The 17,008-nt window shown below is 39.6% G+C and overlaps 1 protein-coding gene across 1 annotated transcript in view; it reads left to right on the forward strand.

Moving 5' to 3' along the window:
- The window catches only part of LOC146798326 (uncharacterized), an 88,099-nt gene extending 71,503 nt beyond the window's left edge, over positions 1-16,596 (forward strand). The window contains exon 2 of the mRNA XM_085627951.1: positions 14,047-16,596. Within this exon, the coding sequence (XP_085484077.1) occupies positions 14,074-16,143 (2,070 nt within the window). The 5' untranslated portion in view covers positions 14,047-14,073 and the 3' untranslated portion in view covers positions 16,144-16,596. The remainder of the gene's footprint in view (positions 1-14,046) is intronic.
- The last annotated feature ends 412 nt before the right edge of the window (positions 16,597-17,008 follow it).

Genomic DNA, 17,008 nt, shown 5'->3' on the forward strand with positions numbered 1-17,008 from the left:
TTTTGAGATCTGATCCATCCACCCTGTATGCTTGTGCTGTGGCTAAATTCTTAGGGCACATGTGGAGCATTAAGAGGAGCCTTCTTATAAATCAGTGTTCTTGATCTCTCGAAAGACAACCTGACATTTAGTTGAAAATTGTCCCCATATAGGGAAATGACCACTATTTGCAGTGGTTTTTTAGCTCTATTTTACAGGTTGTTTTCAATTAACTTTTCAATCTATTTTGCATTCTTATCCGTATTTGTACCTGTATTTATGTAGTTGTAAACACTTTTGATGGCATTTAGTTGCTGAAATAAAGTTATTACCTACTAGAAATTGTAAAAATAGAAAATTCAAAAGTACTTTTGGTAAAAATATAACCAACTTAGGGCCTGATTACAATGTCCGGTGTACCGCCACCAACAGGCATTCGGTGGCGGGCCACACGACAGACAGGCCATCGGTCTGACCGCCACATTTCAATGCAGGCAGCCAGACTGCAGAGGTCAGGGGGGAATTAGATTTACCACAACCACTCCAAACTACACTACTTTGTGGAAGGTGTTGAACTTACTATTTAAACTCCAATATATGTTCCATTGGAGAAGGTGTTGGCCATCACAGGGGTTAGTTTAATCTGAGGAATTTGAGGAATGGTCTTTCGCAGTAAAGGGATTAGATTTGCTATTCCCATTCCAATCTACGCTACTTTGTGGAAGGTGTTGGATATTGAAGGGGTTATATTTACTATTCCCACTCCAAGCTACAGTATGTTGAGAAAAGTGTTGGCCATTGAAGGAGTAACATTTACTATTCCCACTCCAATATATGCTACTTTGTGAAAGGTGTTGGACATTAAAGGGATTACATTTACTATTCCCTCTCCATTTTACACTTAATACTGTAGATTGGAATAGTAAATGTAACCCTTTTAATGTCCACGCCCTCTATACACTAATTCTATCAAGGTGTACTGCCTAAGAATTTGTAAATATTATATGTACAAAGAAGACTATACTAAATATAATGTAAAAATACATTTACATAACTCACTCAACTTTAAAATAAATGTAAAACATTCAAATTGAAATTACTCTTATGTATTCATTTTAAGAAGTTATACTTTTTAATAAATATTGACAATAAATGTATTTTTTAAATGTATAGATTTTTTTTTAAACTTTACAATATTTAACTGGCTAATATTAATGTATTAATTAAATCAAATATATTTATACATTAAACCAACACATTTCAAAGCATCTTTTAAATGTTTTCATTTTTTCCAAATATTAAAAAAATCACAATGTTTTTATAATGATTAAATGAGACTCCTTATAACTACATCAAAGAATTGTATTTGTATCTGTGATAATCCTGATATTTCTGACATCACAATATTCCTGCAACGATATTCTTATAAGAAAATTATTATAACTCTATATCATGGCCAAACACGCGATGAATATTCCGCCAATATAACGTAAAGTGAGCATTCTCACATAGAGTAAGCAGTTATTGGCTGCATGACAGGTCAGGTTCCCGTCTTCTAGCCATCAATAGAGTTAGAGGATGAGGTGGCACACTACTGTTCTATCCTAGTATCCCAGGTGAGTGTTAGGATGTGTACAAGGTTTTTAGACTTCTACGTTACACCGGCTCCCACTGTTACCAACACCAATGGTGAAAAACTTGAAGCAAACCCATTGATTGTCTCTGTGGTTGCTTTATAAGAATATTCCACCCAATGAAGTAGACTGTTGGTTCTCCAGTGCATTCTATGTAGTCTCAGTGTCTTTGCACACCTGTAGCAGTACTGGTTGGGATGTATTTTTCTTGCTCAATACATTGTTGGGTGTTTACCTATGCTACAAACTTAGATTCATTTTTGATTACAGATAGTGCTTGCCTCCAGGTTCTTTATGTTTTGATAATATTTTGATAATATTGAAGGTGAACCAGATGTATCTTCCATCTCAAATTATGTTGTGTTGCAGGAATTTCTAAAGAACATTCAAGAAAAGTATACTAAAAGGTATTTCTGGGGGGACGGGGGTAGTATCCTAGAAAACCAATACCATTTTTAATGAAAATATTTTCAACCAAATAGTTTTCAACAAAAAGTATTGAAAAATCTAGATTTGTTTTTTAATTGATTTTCAATAACTCATTCCACGCATGCTGTTATTTGACCCCAAGTTTCCCTAGATCGGAGTCAATTGGACTGCACTTCATATGACTGGTGCCTTCAATGGTGGTTGGCCATGTGCATTAGATGAGTTCAGGGCTGGCTTTAGCGCTGCTGTTGATGGTGTGTCAATCTATGTTGGTGCCGCCCAGTGACCTCCTTCTCCACAGATTTCCTTACTACCAACCTCTAACAGTGCCTCTCATCTCTCAATAGCCACTCTCTCACATGTATTTCATTTGTTTTATACCACTACCCATGCCAGTGTACAGTGTTTGAGCACTTTACATCACATACACATTATACAGAGACAATGAATCATTCATGTTTAAATCAGTGTATAGAAAATGTTACGTCAGACAATGAGGATAATAAGATGTAGGAGTCACATGTCATCCATACTGGTAGGCCGTCTATTTTAAGAGTGATTGGTCTGGCAAAGCACAAATTCAGGATTTAAATAGCAACACAGTGTTTTAGGTTGGCTTTCATAGTAAGAATGTATTTCTATCCAATCTAACCCTTTTTAGAAACATTAGGATAAAGAAAAACTGGGTAAAAACAAAACATTATAACTATACATTCCAGTTTGCATTTGTGACAGCTCATAGGTCACTGTGCTATATTTGTACTGTGACTGCAAGTAACAAAACAATCTCTCTGACAAAAGCAGAACCCTACTGAGCTATATATTTAAAAAACAATTCTGTGTTCTGCATGGTACACGTACTGTCCAGCAGACATATTAACCTTTTGCAATGCTTTATGATGACTCAAAACTGAATCTAGACAAAACTCCATATCTCTCCAGCAGGTACATTAATCCCCGGAGTTATCTTTACATTTTTATTGTTGCCTGAAAATGGCTGGATAAACAAGGAACTCTGACACAGTTTTCAAACCCATAAGATATTTCAAAGCATAGTGCCCCCAAACTACCCTTCACACCCGAGCTCTGCACCCGGTGTGTTGCCACTGGTTGCTCTGTTCTAAAGCCATCCCTGGGTCTCATTCATGTAATAAATTGCATTTTATAGTTATAGGATTGGCTGTGAATGCAGTTTATTGACCCCATTGATCTAGTAATGTGTGATGTATTTGTTGCATATATACGTTTAATGGTTTTTAACCAAAATAAAAGTTATTTAATGAGGACGACGATGATGAGGGCAGCTGTTTTCAGCAATGGATTAAATGAAATTAAAAGGCCCATCCAGAGCTGAAACCTGCGTGTCAGGCTTTCAGGTCCAGTGGAACTGACCAGTAATACAGCTGACTTGTCCGGTTGTGATAAACCGAAACAAAATAGTATGAGTCTGGGATTCAAGCAGAATGCTAGTTATTATCACCAGAAAAAATATAGAGGGTGATTAATAAAAAACACATAGATTCACCAGCAATTATTTGCTCACTGAAGGTAGTGAATATGAGGTTTAGGACGAGAAAGTGGGGAGCCTGAGTGAGACTGAAGGCTGATTGAGACACGGTGAACAGTGTTGTATTTACACAGCAAAACATTTTGACGTGAAAGTGACTTATGTATTCGTCTCACTGAGATATGTTCACATGCTGCCCACGCTCTTGGAATCAGAGAGTCAGTCTGAAATGGACTTTTGCCAGGATGAGTCTTTTTCAAATTAGGAAAAAATGCCCTAATGCCACTGATGGAGTTAGAGCTAATAAAGCAAATGAGAAAGGACTGCTTACAGATGCCAAAGAAAAGGCAGGATACAGGAATTGTTTCGACACAAGTTCTGATTCTTTGGGTTTGGAGGGCAGCTAGAACGTTTGCATCAAATAGAAGAGTGTAACATGAAAGCAATGAGTGTCAGTAAGTTTAACTTGGGTTGGCCGCGGCCGAAGCGCGATAGTATAGCACACATGGTCCCTTCGCTGTCCAGACAAGATAGGATGCACCTTTCATTCCTGGGCGTAATTACATATCTGATGAAGGTGAGAGCAGTTTTGAAGAGACCAGACACACTTGTGATGATTTAGAGAGTTTAATAAGATCACAGGAACGACCCCCGGAAATACCAGCCACACTCCAAAGCAACTGCTCTCTCTCTGTGCTGTCTACATTCTAGAACAGCATCAGAGAGGACAGGTTGCTAGGAAGCAGAAACATTCCATAGCCTTTAATGAAAGTACATACATATCAAATTAATGAACAGGAAGAATATAACACATCTCCCTTCTTAAGAAATTTAATACATTTTCAATGCAAAAGATTAACATTATGAACATATGAAATCATCATATTTTTTTGGCATTGCTCTGATGCGTCCAGAACCAGTTCTGACTCTGGAAGAAGATACATCACCTGAACAAGAAATAGGAACATGTGCATCAGCACCAGGTTGGACTTTTGATGATACTGTTACTTCAGTACCAGAGCATGGCGCCACTTTCTTTGTCTTTCACCACTTACCATCTGATACCTTCACACAATTACCCTTCACGAGAACCACCTTCTTAGGGCAAGACCATTTTGAACAACCCTTTTTTGCTTTGTCACACATAAACACTCTCACAAACATGCCCTCAGTGAACAAACGTTTGGATTTCACAATCTTCTGCCTCTGACAGTAAGCTTTCTGATACTTGTCCATCCCTGGATTGTACGCCCTTTAAATCAACTTCACATTTCCCTGCTCTGTTCATCCAAGCTGGTACCGCTAGTGAGCATGGTATTCTGCCCTTGGGTAAAGAAAAAGGTGTCACTTTGGTTACAGAATGAGGAGTGGTGCGATAAGACCATAACATGTCCTTGACCTGTCGTCTCTAGCATTCACTACTCATACACGCTAGTTGAACACACTCGACCAATATTCTATTAAAGCGCTCAACAAGGCCGTTGCCCCTGGGATGATAGACAGGTATTCTAGTATGTTTGATACCCCATCTTACTAAAAATGTTTCAAACTCATCTGAAATAAATTGGGGACCATTGTCCGTGACAATCTCAGCAGGGCAACCCTCTCTCCTGAATATGTCCTCACAAAATGAAATAACACCACTGGATTTAACAAATGCTACTTCCGGCCACTTAGAAAAATAATCGATCATGACAAGAGCAAACCTTTCACTAACATTCAAAGTATCAAATGGTCCACAAATGTCAATAGCCAGTTTATCCCAAGGACCCTTTGGTATGGGTGATGAAACAATGGTGGTTTCCTGGGAAGAATGAGTCTTGTCACTACATGCACATGGTATGCAGTCACGAACATATCTCTCGATTTGGGGGCCCATCCCAGGCCACTAAAAATCCTCTCTAATCCTCCTTTTCATGGCCGACATGCCACCATGTCCCTCATGCATAATATTCAATAATCTGACCCTCAACGTCTCAGGCACCACTAGCCTACATCCTCTCCTTAACAAACCATTTACCACATTTAACTCAGCCCAAATAAACTTAAATGACTCTTTGTGCAGTCGCCACCCATGTTCACACCCTAAGACACTCTTGTTCTTAGTAAACACAACATCATCAGTAACAGCTTTTCTCCAATCTTCTTCACTGATGCCACCACATACCTCTTTCACTTCCGCTACCATCCATTCATCATCATCATCATCTTGCTCAATATCTAATGGCGATCTGGATACACAATCTGCATTTACATTTTTGGCACCTGGAATGTATTTTATCTCAAAATTGTACTCTTGAAGACGGTATAACCACTTTGCGATCCTAGGTGTTGCTTTGCCCCCACCTCTAGTGGAGAAAAGATCAACTAAGGGTTTGTGATCTGTGCGTAACTGGAATATGGTTCCCCATGCAAAATTGTGAAAATATTGCACACCCCACCAGCATGCCAAAGCCTCCTTCTCAATAGTGGAATAAGTATGCTCTGCACCTTTTAATGTGCGAGAAGCGATAGCTACCACCCTTTCATTCCCTTTGTGTGCCTGAATGAGCACTACACCAAGACCATGATTGCTAGCGTTAGTAGAAATGATGACTTTATGTTCAGGATCAAATGGATTCAATGTGACTGCACTGGCTATATTTTTCTTTATCTCTTCAAAATTGCGTTGACAAATCTCAGACCATTCGAATTTGACCCCCTTTTTCATCAATTTCCTCAGCTCATGTACTTTATCAGAAAAACGGTGTACAAATTTTGAATAATGTTCTGCAAGGCCAAGGAATGACCTGAGTTGATCCTTATCGCACGGAGAAGGTGCTTTTTCTATGGCTTCAACTAAGCTCCGTTTGGGTTTAACTCCATGACATGTTAAAGTGTGACCTAAATATTGAACTTCACTCAAACCAAATTTACACTTCTCCAAAGCTATGGTGAGGCCTGCATCCGAAAGCTTCTTCAATACTTCATCCAACATCACATCATGTTTGACCTTATTGCACCCCCACACCAGAACATCATCCTGGAATACTAAAACATTCTTCAACCCTGCTAAAATAGCTTGCATGACTCTTTGAAATACAGCCGAAGCTGATGCCAGACCAAATGGCATTCGAACAAATTGAAAGGCACCCTCCGGAGTGATGAAAGATGTAACATGTCTCGAATCCTCATGTAACAGCACTTGATGGTAAGCGTTGGATAAGTCCAACTTGGTGAAATGTGTACCTCCCTTTACACTAGCTAGCATTTCATTAATGCGGGGAAGAGGATGTCGATCAATCCAGGTGTTCTCATTTAAATCTCTCAAGTCAATGCACATTCTGATATTTCCATTGGGTTTTCTGGCTAAAACTATTGGACTTAACCATCCTGATGCCTCAATGGGCTCGATCACTCCCTCATTACATAGCCTCTGTAACTCTTCTTTCAATTTGTCCCTTAATATAAATGGAACATTCCTGACTTTGTGTACCTTAGGTATTGCATCTTCCTTCAAAATTATACGATGTTTGAACTTTTTTAAACACCCTAGTTTTTTGCTGAACAAACTAGGAAATTTGGCAACCCAGTCAACAGTGTCCCCAGATGAAGTCAATAAAACTTGTTGAGGATGGTTTGGGTTTAACACAATATCGAGAGCCCTTTGTTCTTTCCAACCCAAAAGAGATCTACCTTTATGTACGATATATCATTTGGCTGTAGTTTTTCTATCTAAAAACACATTTCTGTTTCCACATAACCCAGAACAGGTAGTTTTTCACCGCAATATCCTTCAGGAAAGACATCAGTAGGTTGCAAATCATTTAACTTATCACCCAAACCTTCCCAAATAGATTTATCGATGATGGTGAACGGGGAACAGGAATCCGCCCAGACTTTTACCTCCTTACCATTGATTTTAATTACGCATTTGGGAGGGCGATAACTATTGTGCTTCCCCCCTTCACATTTAAGCACTTGATTAGTTTCTATTACCATCACCTCAACATCGTTATTGTCGTCATCACTGTCACAAGAAACTTCTTCGTTTTCAGATGGTTCAATCTGCTTTACCATATTGACTGACTTAGAAGAAACAAAAGATTCAGTACTTTTACGTAACCTTGCAAAATTTCCAAATCTTCTACATTTATAACATCTACTTTTGACAGCAGGACAGTGATTAGCGTCTGCAGCGTGTCTTGGACTGCCACATCTAAAACAGGACTTAGGCCTGAATTTTGCACCTTCTGGTTTCTTCTCAGATGTTATCATCCACTTTTTTAACGACTTTCTTAATGCTGTGAACAGTTTCATCTTGACTAACTTTTTTAGAGACTGTGCTAAGTTCCTTTACATATCTGGAGGTATTCGCCATTCTTTTTGCCATAGATACGGGGCCCGATTCACAGAACTAACTTAAGACAAAATCCTAAACTTACTACCATTTTGGTATTCACAGAAGGCACTTACTCATTTTGGTATTCACAGAAGGCACTTACTCATTTCGGTATTCACAGAAGTTAGGAGTCCTAATTTTAGGACTCCTAAATGCCTTCTGTGAATACCGAAAGTCTTAAAGTTAGGATTTTTCGCAGTTTAGGAGTAGTAAAGTTAGGACTCCTAACTTTAGGACTCTTAAATGCCTTCTGTGAATACCGAAAGTCTTAAAGTTAGGATTGTTCCCAGTTTAGGAGTAGTAAAGTTAAGACTCCTAACTCTACTATTCCTAAACTGAGAAGAATCCTAACTTTAAGACTTTTGGTATTCACAGAAGGCATTTATGAGTCCTAAAGTTAGGAGTCCTAACTGTACTACTCCTAAACTGAGAAAAATCTTAACTTTAAGACTTTCGGTATTCACAGAAGGCATTTAGGAGTCCTAAAGTTAGGACTCCTAACTTCTGTGAATACCAAAACGAGTAAGTGCCTTCTGTGAATACCAAAATAAGTACGTGCCTTCTGTGAATACCAAAATGGTAGTAAGTTTAGGATTTTGTCTGAAGTTAGTTCTGTGAATCGGGCCCAAGGTTTTTTCTAAAGAAGGATCTTTCATGCCAAGCAATTTTTCTTGGATTTTAAGATTTGACATTCTATTAATTAGTTGATCTCTAATTATTTAATCTCTCATGTCATTAAACTTACAAGTAACAGCTAATATCCTTAAATTAGCCATGTATTGTTCATAGTTTCTCCTGGTGACTGTGTGCGTGAAAAAAATGTATATCTTTCTACCACAACACTCACTTTCTTTCCAAAATTTTCTTCAAGGCTTTAAGAGCAATTTCATACACATCTATACTACTGTCCCCCCCAGCATCGCCTTCAGTGTTTTATCTCAACACTAATAACCTCCACCATGGGTAAGGTTTTTAAAACATTCCTGCCCTCTAATCCTAAAAACTGTTTAAGAATCGCTAATTTCCTTTTTGACACATATACATCTCCACCTATGGCCTCTAAATACGTTTTGAATGTATCTTTCCAATGTTCCCATGCCATACAAGGTTGACCTGGATTCTGTAAAAAATAGGCAGGTGCAGGAATGACTTGCGTTGTCATAACTGAAATTAGAAATATCTCATGTTTAAAAATGACAAAAAATAAATAAAAATTCCCAGTAAATTATGACCTGTCGCAAAAGTGTATAAGATAATGTTATTATAGTGTCAATGTCTGACGTTTTATATAGATCCAAATATAGTACACTTGATACAAAACAAGGTAGGATCCTCCACACGCTGGTAGAAATTCTGGTAACCAAGTGGAATAGTGTTTCGCAATAAAAAATGGCACAGTCCGACAGCACTGTGTGAAATTAAGACTGAAAACAAAATGTTGTTAAAATCTGAGGCAATGTAAAATAAATGGGGTACAGTACTCTTGAAACAAGGTTACTTGAATGCTTCACGTAAGATAATGAAGGGTGTGTGTCTCACCGATGACTTCAAAATAGAACAGGAAAGAATCTCCAACACGCTGTGAAGGTGTGCGTGTCACCGATGCCAAAACACAATCAATGCTGAAACTCGCTTAAAATTAAAAGAAACGCGGGTTTAATACTCGCACTAGAACATCCAGTACTTCGCTCGTTCTTTGAACACTGGACGGGTCCGCAGTTTTCTGGTGAGCGTGTCACCGGCGTGTAATACGCCCAAGATGGCGGCACGTTACTTCCTCACGCAGCGTGGTGATGTGGAACATGTCAGGACGTCTGCCTGACTTCAAGATGGTGATGACAGCGCGTCCTCATACCGCGTCGAGAAGAACCTCGGAGCACATTCAAGTGTCCACAACTGCGCAACACCAAGCTCGCGGCGCTTCTGGCAATTGCAAACGCAGGTAAACCATGAAGTTTTAATTCAAGAAACAAAATCAACACGGAAGGTTGTACCTGTTTCTAGTGGCCAGATGGGCACTCAGCAGTTCATTAGTGCCAGAAATACGTCTTTTAAAAGACATTTCAGGGGTCGTTTTCCATCCACAATGGTCCTTCTTCCAGCGATAATTACACGGTTATCCTCCACAGCTGGCAGCCTCTTTTCAAGGGTATCCCATCCTCGTCGCTAGTTTTGAAGAGGCCAGACACACTTGTGATGATTTAGAGAGCTTAATAAGATCACAGCAACGACCCCTGGAAATACCAGCCACTCTCCAAAGCAACTGCTCTCTCTCTGTGCTGCCTACATTCCAGAACAGCATCAGAGAGGACAGGTTGCTAGGAAGCAGAAACATTCCATAGCATTTAATGAAAGTACATACATATCAAATGAATGAATAGGAAGAATATAACAGAGAGCAGTGGTGGGAGAAAGGGTCAAAGATGATGGATGCTAATTGCTAGGAAAGACGAACGTAAAACCATATGGGAAGGGTTTTCTGGTGGCAATTTCATCTCAAGTAGTAGAAAAAACTGTTTTAGTAGGTTTGTTTATTAAATCGATTCAGGTATGGAACTGCTAACTTTGGACATTACGCAGCACTGGTCCAAGTGCAGGCAGGTTTCTTGAAGATGTACTGGAAAGCTGGTGAGACCGAGGAGTGCCCGTAAGGACAGACACGGCAGGAAATCGAGAATGGAGAGAGCACCAAAAACGGTGGAAAAGATGGGGGTCGTTAGTGTCAAATGGGAGAGGTAGTTTGTATTGGCAGCGGAAAGAGTCATGGGCTGAATTTTCTATTATTTATTTGTGAATGCCATGATCGCTTGAAAGGCAGATTAGGCCAAGAATGTAACACTGTCACAGATATCCTGATTTTGTAATAAAGTAACCTTTGCAACCAATCTCTAAAATGTGTTTGCTTCTGACCAAGTCCAGTTGGAGCACTGGGCCACCGTAGGCAGACTCTCTCTTTGTTCAAAGACAGTGGTAACTCAGGGATGCCAATAAATCTCCATTAATTGAAGACTGAGTCATGAGGAAATGAGGTAGAATAAGACAGGGAGTTGAATGTCTGTACATATTGCATATTGTTGCTGAAGACAGGAGTGGGCAGCGAAATGGTTAGGAGAAGAATAATCTGTTTTAAATGTTGATTACACTGGAGAAATGGAAGTGTATGGGGAGTTAAAGCCAAATCGGGACAGGGTTTATACAGTGTTTATGGGATACAGGGAGTAGCACAGGAAACTGTGTTTTAGGTTGTTGTAAGGTTATGTTAGCTTAACAATGCTGTTTTCCTTGCCATTTGTATGCGAACACATGCTTCTTGAAACTTGCACACAGGGCTGACAATCTTGTAATGGATTTTATTATTAAAGATAGCCCATTCCAAGATGTGCACATGTGTGTTGTGACACATGGTGAACAATTTGAAGTTACCGTTCTAACATGCTGCATTTACAGGTCAGAACTGAAAATTGAAGCTTAAAAAGTGAAACCCAAGTGCACATCAACACTTAAAAGGAAGTAAGTGGCCCGGTAGCACTTCACAGCTTCTAGGCCATTGTATAAAAAGTAAATTTAAAAAAAAATTACAACAAGGAGCGGGACAGGGATTATCAAAGAACGAGATATTGGAGGGGCAGAGGAACAAGCAGAGGAGAGAGGAAATACGTGTAAGGCTTGGAGTGCGCACTGCAAAGTAAAGAAAAGGTTCTAGAAAATTAGCAGTGGAAGGAGATGACTCACCCAATCAGAACAGTTTGACACCGAAATGCTTATTTTATGTGTGGTTTATGCATGATTCTGACTACAAAGTGAAAAATTAAATATATGGATGAAACTAAATGAAAATGGAAAAAGATAATTAGCAAGATAGTGCCTTGGGATTTAAAACATCCTAGTCAAACTGTCTCTGTCCGAACACCATTCTAGAAGTAATGCTTGTGAAATTCTGCACATCAGTGGCTCACCAGGCTGGATGAGCACTGGTAAGGGATCATGATGTCCGTGATTGGTCAGAGGCAACCACTATGCTTCCTATATCTAAGCTAAAAATTGTCCCATGCAGTATTCATGGCAAGTGCATGTCCAAATGGAGACGGCAGAACAATTAGGACAAGTTTGGACCTATACCAACCTGTACATCTTACGTTTCAACCACTGACCTCCACCATAATCTGTCATATTAAAGTATGCCTTTCAATCAAACACACAATCACTTCTCCTGGCACATCACATCACATACAGCATTCAACATCCTTATCTCCTTTAAATGTATAGAGTAATTCCACCTGCACTCTCAGCCATGGTGATGAATTGTTGGAAAGGAGCTACCAACGGCATGTATATGCTTCCAAATCTGTGCTTGGTGTTTATGCCATATATTTCACACTAATACAAAAATATGACACTTGAAGTACCTGTCCAACAGAGTCGAAGAGGGATGAAAACAAATATTTTTAATTTAAAATACCTCATTTTGGCCTTATATTCCTAAAAAAAGGTTGGAAAGCCTCTTAGTTGAATCACCTGATGGAATGCAACAGCACCATTAGACAATTTGGTGTTAGAATTTTGAGGTAAGTGGTTCACAGGGATCTCACTCAAAGGAAAGCTAATTTTGTATTACCCTCCTAAGCTGATTCACAGAAATGGCCTGTTGAGGGCACCACATTAGGCACATCTTGTCCAGTAGTTGTATTAATGGTGTGATATGTCAGCACGTGAATGCATGTAATTAGAGAACCAATGTATCTTGCCAATGAGCTGGCATTATCTAATCTATTGCCTGTGCAAATGCCAGATTTACTAATGTAAACCAAACAAAATACACTTCAAAAGTCCACACCTGTAAATCAGATTGACTCTCCCCTGCCTGTTACAAGAGAGACTAAAAGGCATTTTATGAGCCCCTTGCGCTGAAGGAGCTTCCATTTTTGTGACATTCCAGTCGTGCAATTTTGAAATCATATCTATGAGGCCATTCAAAGCCACTTTGCGTGGCTTTGAATGGCCTCATAGATATGGAGTAATGCAAGGCAGCACTGCGTTGCATTACTCTGTGCTTGAGAGGTGTTCCATGGGCGTAGCAGTGGGTGTTCCCACACAACACCCATAGATTTTGAGGCTTTCCCAGATTTACAAAACCATGTAAACCTGGGGATGCACCAAAACCTTACTTCTCCTGAAGCAAGGCATAAAGAGGAGAAATAACGTAATTCTGCAGCACACATAGAAAGAGGAAAACGCCTCTCAGGATTGTTCTGTGCAGGAAGGTGCTCCTTACAGCACGAAAACAATCCTGCAAACAACACAGGCCTCCTTGCACCATGGTGTTGGCACTAGGCTGCCGAAACAGCTCCAGCGCTGGCAGAAAGCACAGGTATGCACCGTATTGGAGAAATATGGTGCATTCCTGCATTTTCACTTTGACGTAGGGCACCGCAGCAAAGTAACTTGCTGCACTACCCTATGCCAAAACCCCAGAAATGAGGCCCTAAAAACCCCCACGTAGAAGGGAAACCTCATCCACTGTTGTGTGAATCAAAACTTTCATCTTGCATCCAAATTGCAGTAAATGTGCGCTAGCTACTACTATAGAACTCACCCATTTAATCTCTAAGAAGATTCACTTCTTTATCAGAAGCCAAATCTATATTATGTCAACACCAGAATGCATACACATTCTTCTAGTAAGATTGTTCTGTGGTTGGTTTCAGTTTATAGGATTTTTCAATAACTTGATTTATCTAGATTATACTGGACTGTTCGGGTGCCAGCCAACAGGCAGACAGCCTCCATTTTTTAAGCTAATTATTTCCTTCGGCAACGGTTACACAGCTGAGACACAGTAAAATAACAACATTTCAGTGATGTATGGGGACTGAGTATAAACATGTAATTTCCTTACATGATAGTTACAATATTTCTTTTCTCAATTAATAATTTGCCATACCTGTAGAAAATGGCATCAGCCTAATATTAGAATCAACCGAGAAGAAGAAAGACAAAGATCAGGGCATTTATACAGCAACACACCAAGCTAGCCAATCCATATGATACAGGGGGGTTGCTTTTGATTAGTGACTTTTCAAATTCCTCTTGAACTAACGTATGGTTTTATTTTTCAGTTGGTCACGTCTTGTTACAGACAGAAAATGCAGTCACTTTCCGTCATCAGCTGTCTCCTTTTAATGAACTTGTCTAGGATACAAAGTTTTAAAACTGATTGTCCGGGACCATGTCAGTGCCAGACTGAAAGCACTGTCTGGTGCAGTGGTAAACAGCTTCAGAGGTTCCCAAGTCCATTGCCAGATGGTATTCTCGAACTTTACTTCCAGAATAACAACATCACGATGCTCCACAGAGAAGATTTCAAAGCGAAATCCTTGAATAAAGACAGCTCAGTCTTGGAGCACCTTCAGGTGATTGATCTCAGTAATAACATGCTCGATACTGTCCCATCAGAAGCTTTGCAAGGTGCCAGCAGTCTACTCGAATTGAAGCTTGGAGGAAACAAAATCTGCCACATACAAGAAAACCAGTTTCGAAACCTAGAAAACATGAGAGTCTTAGACCTCAGTGCCAACAGCATCTCCACTCTTTCTCCTGGGGCATTCTTGGGACTAGAGAAACTGACAAGCCTCTTTCTTAATGCAAATCATATCAATGCTCTTCTACTTGGTGCAATGGATGGACTAAAACAAGTACACACTCTGTACCTAAGTTCTAATGAGCTATCGCAAATTGCACCAGGAGTGTTCAGCAACTTGAAAGAGCTGAAGAAGATGTACCTCCAGCACAACCATCTTTCAGTTTTGCCAAATAACAGTTTCTCAGGTACAAGTCAACTCTCCTTACTGGATCTGAGCTACAACCATTTCACTTTATTTCCGGCAAATGCACTTGCCAAACTCCCACAGCTCAAGCACCTAATTTTACATACCAACAAGATGACATTTCTCCCAGATGATGCCCTCTCCAGACTTTCATCCCTTCAAATACTCGACATTAGCCATAACCTCATTAGCGTTGTCTCAAAAGATGCCCTCAGGGATCTGGCTAATCTTGAGCAACTGGATCTGAGCTCCAACTTGCTTACAACCCTTCCTAATGAAGTCTTTGTGAGCCTCATCCGCCTTACTAGACTGGGCCTTAGCTACAACAATTTGCAAGAATTAACTGAACAGATTTTACATAACTTGGTGAACCTCCAGGAGCTAGAACTGAATCATAACAACATAACCTATCTCCACAATGATGTTGGCGACACCCAAATGGAGGTGAAAGAATTGCACATGAACAATAGTGCTGGCTGCAGGCTCCTAGCAGGACCTTTTAGGACTCTTGGGAGAATTAGAGTGCTGCGTTTAAATAACAACCATTTGGTTACCCTGCAGACTGCCTCTTTCTGCTTCAAGGAGAAACTCAGAATACTGCATCTGGAAGAGAACAGGATTAACAACATGTCTGAAGGTGCATTCCACCAGCTTCAGGAGCTGCGGGTTCTTTGGCTTAATCACAACCAAATTAAAACTCTTTCAGCCAGTGTCTTCTGGAATCTAGAGAACCTGATGAAATTGTACTTACATGCTAACCAAATAGTGTATCTGCCACAAGGGATCTTCAGAAACTTAAAAAATCTCAAGGTACTATACATAAGTAATAACAAACTCTCAAGTTTAGAATATAATACATTCACATTCTTGCATGGTCTTCGATACTTGGATCTTGGCTTCAACAAGGTATCCTTCTTACCATCCACATTATTTGCGGGACTCTTTAACATCAGCAAGCTGTTGCTACAACACAATGCACTAACGTATCTGCCAGCAAATGTATTCTTGTCACAGAAAAGCCTAAGAGAGCTTTATTTGGACAGTAACCAACTAGCCACCTTGTCTTCCAATGTCTTTCAGAGACTGGATCAGCTCAAAACCTTGTCCATTAGTTTCAACAAGCTCCACTGCCTCCCCAAAGACATTCTGGAGCCTATGATCAACCTGCGCTCAGCTAATCTGTCAGGGAACCCATGGGACTGTACCTGCAGAGACATCAGTTACCTGCTCAAGTGGGTATCCAAGAAACCCAAGCACATCATTGCCAATATCAGCTGCCATTCAGAGGAGATAGCCCAGCAGGCACTAATGTCTGGAGGTACCCATGGGAACACTGTGATCCAAATCATCTTGGGAATAGCTTTATTTGTAGGTGTCTTTTTAAAATAATTGAAGGACTGGTACAAATACCCACTTTAGCTAATTTAGCTTGAACTTCTAGCCCCATTGATTGTTTGGGTCATATTTCCATCTATATATTATGACTCACTGTTCAGATTTTTATTTATAACATTCAGATTTGTAGGTGATTTATTTTCTTATAAATATTTGGCCGACATATTCTCTTGCCTCTACGTTTCCCTCACATGTTTTACTCATTTGTGTTCTTTCTACCATAGCTGTTATAAAATAAAGAGCATACCCTGCATTATTGTTAATTGACGGCTTACTACCTGGTATGTATGTGCATCAGGAAGTTTGAACATTTTTAATAATACGTACAGTTGCATCGGCTCAATTGGTGTGCCATTTGATATCTCTTTAACATTCCGCTGGAAAAAACACATATTTTATGCAAGGCGTTTAATCATGTATTCCATTTATGTTGCTACAGTTGCTCATTTCTGCCTGGACTATTTCAAAAGCCAATAAAACCATTACAGATCAAAAAGTGGCTTTGGTGAGTCGGGAGTGCAGTTGAAAAGATAGAAAGTGCAAGGTGTAATGTAAAGCGCTTGACAGTACACATTTGCTATAACAATGGGAATGTTTGTTTTAAAATTCTCCCACGGTGAAAATGCCAGCTATGTGTCATAGCAAAGGCTGTACATTCTCTTGTTGCTGAAACTGGGGAAAAACAGCAAACCTGGCTTAAAAAGCCATTACAGACTACTATTAAACATCAGGAGAGTACGGCTTCTATGATATGAATTCTCCTCAAGAAAACATGGTTCTCATCCACCTGAGGAAATACCTTCTGAAATATATGCAAATATTTTATGATATATTGTTAATTATTGTAATATGCTGCAGT

The sequence above is a fragment of the Triturus cristatus genome, chromosome 9 (assembly GCF_964204655.1).
Source record: "Triturus cristatus chromosome 9, aTriCri1.1, whole genome shotgun sequence".
NCBI classification, from domain to species: domain Eukaryota; kingdom Metazoa; phylum Chordata; class Amphibia; order Caudata; family Salamandridae; genus Triturus; species Triturus cristatus.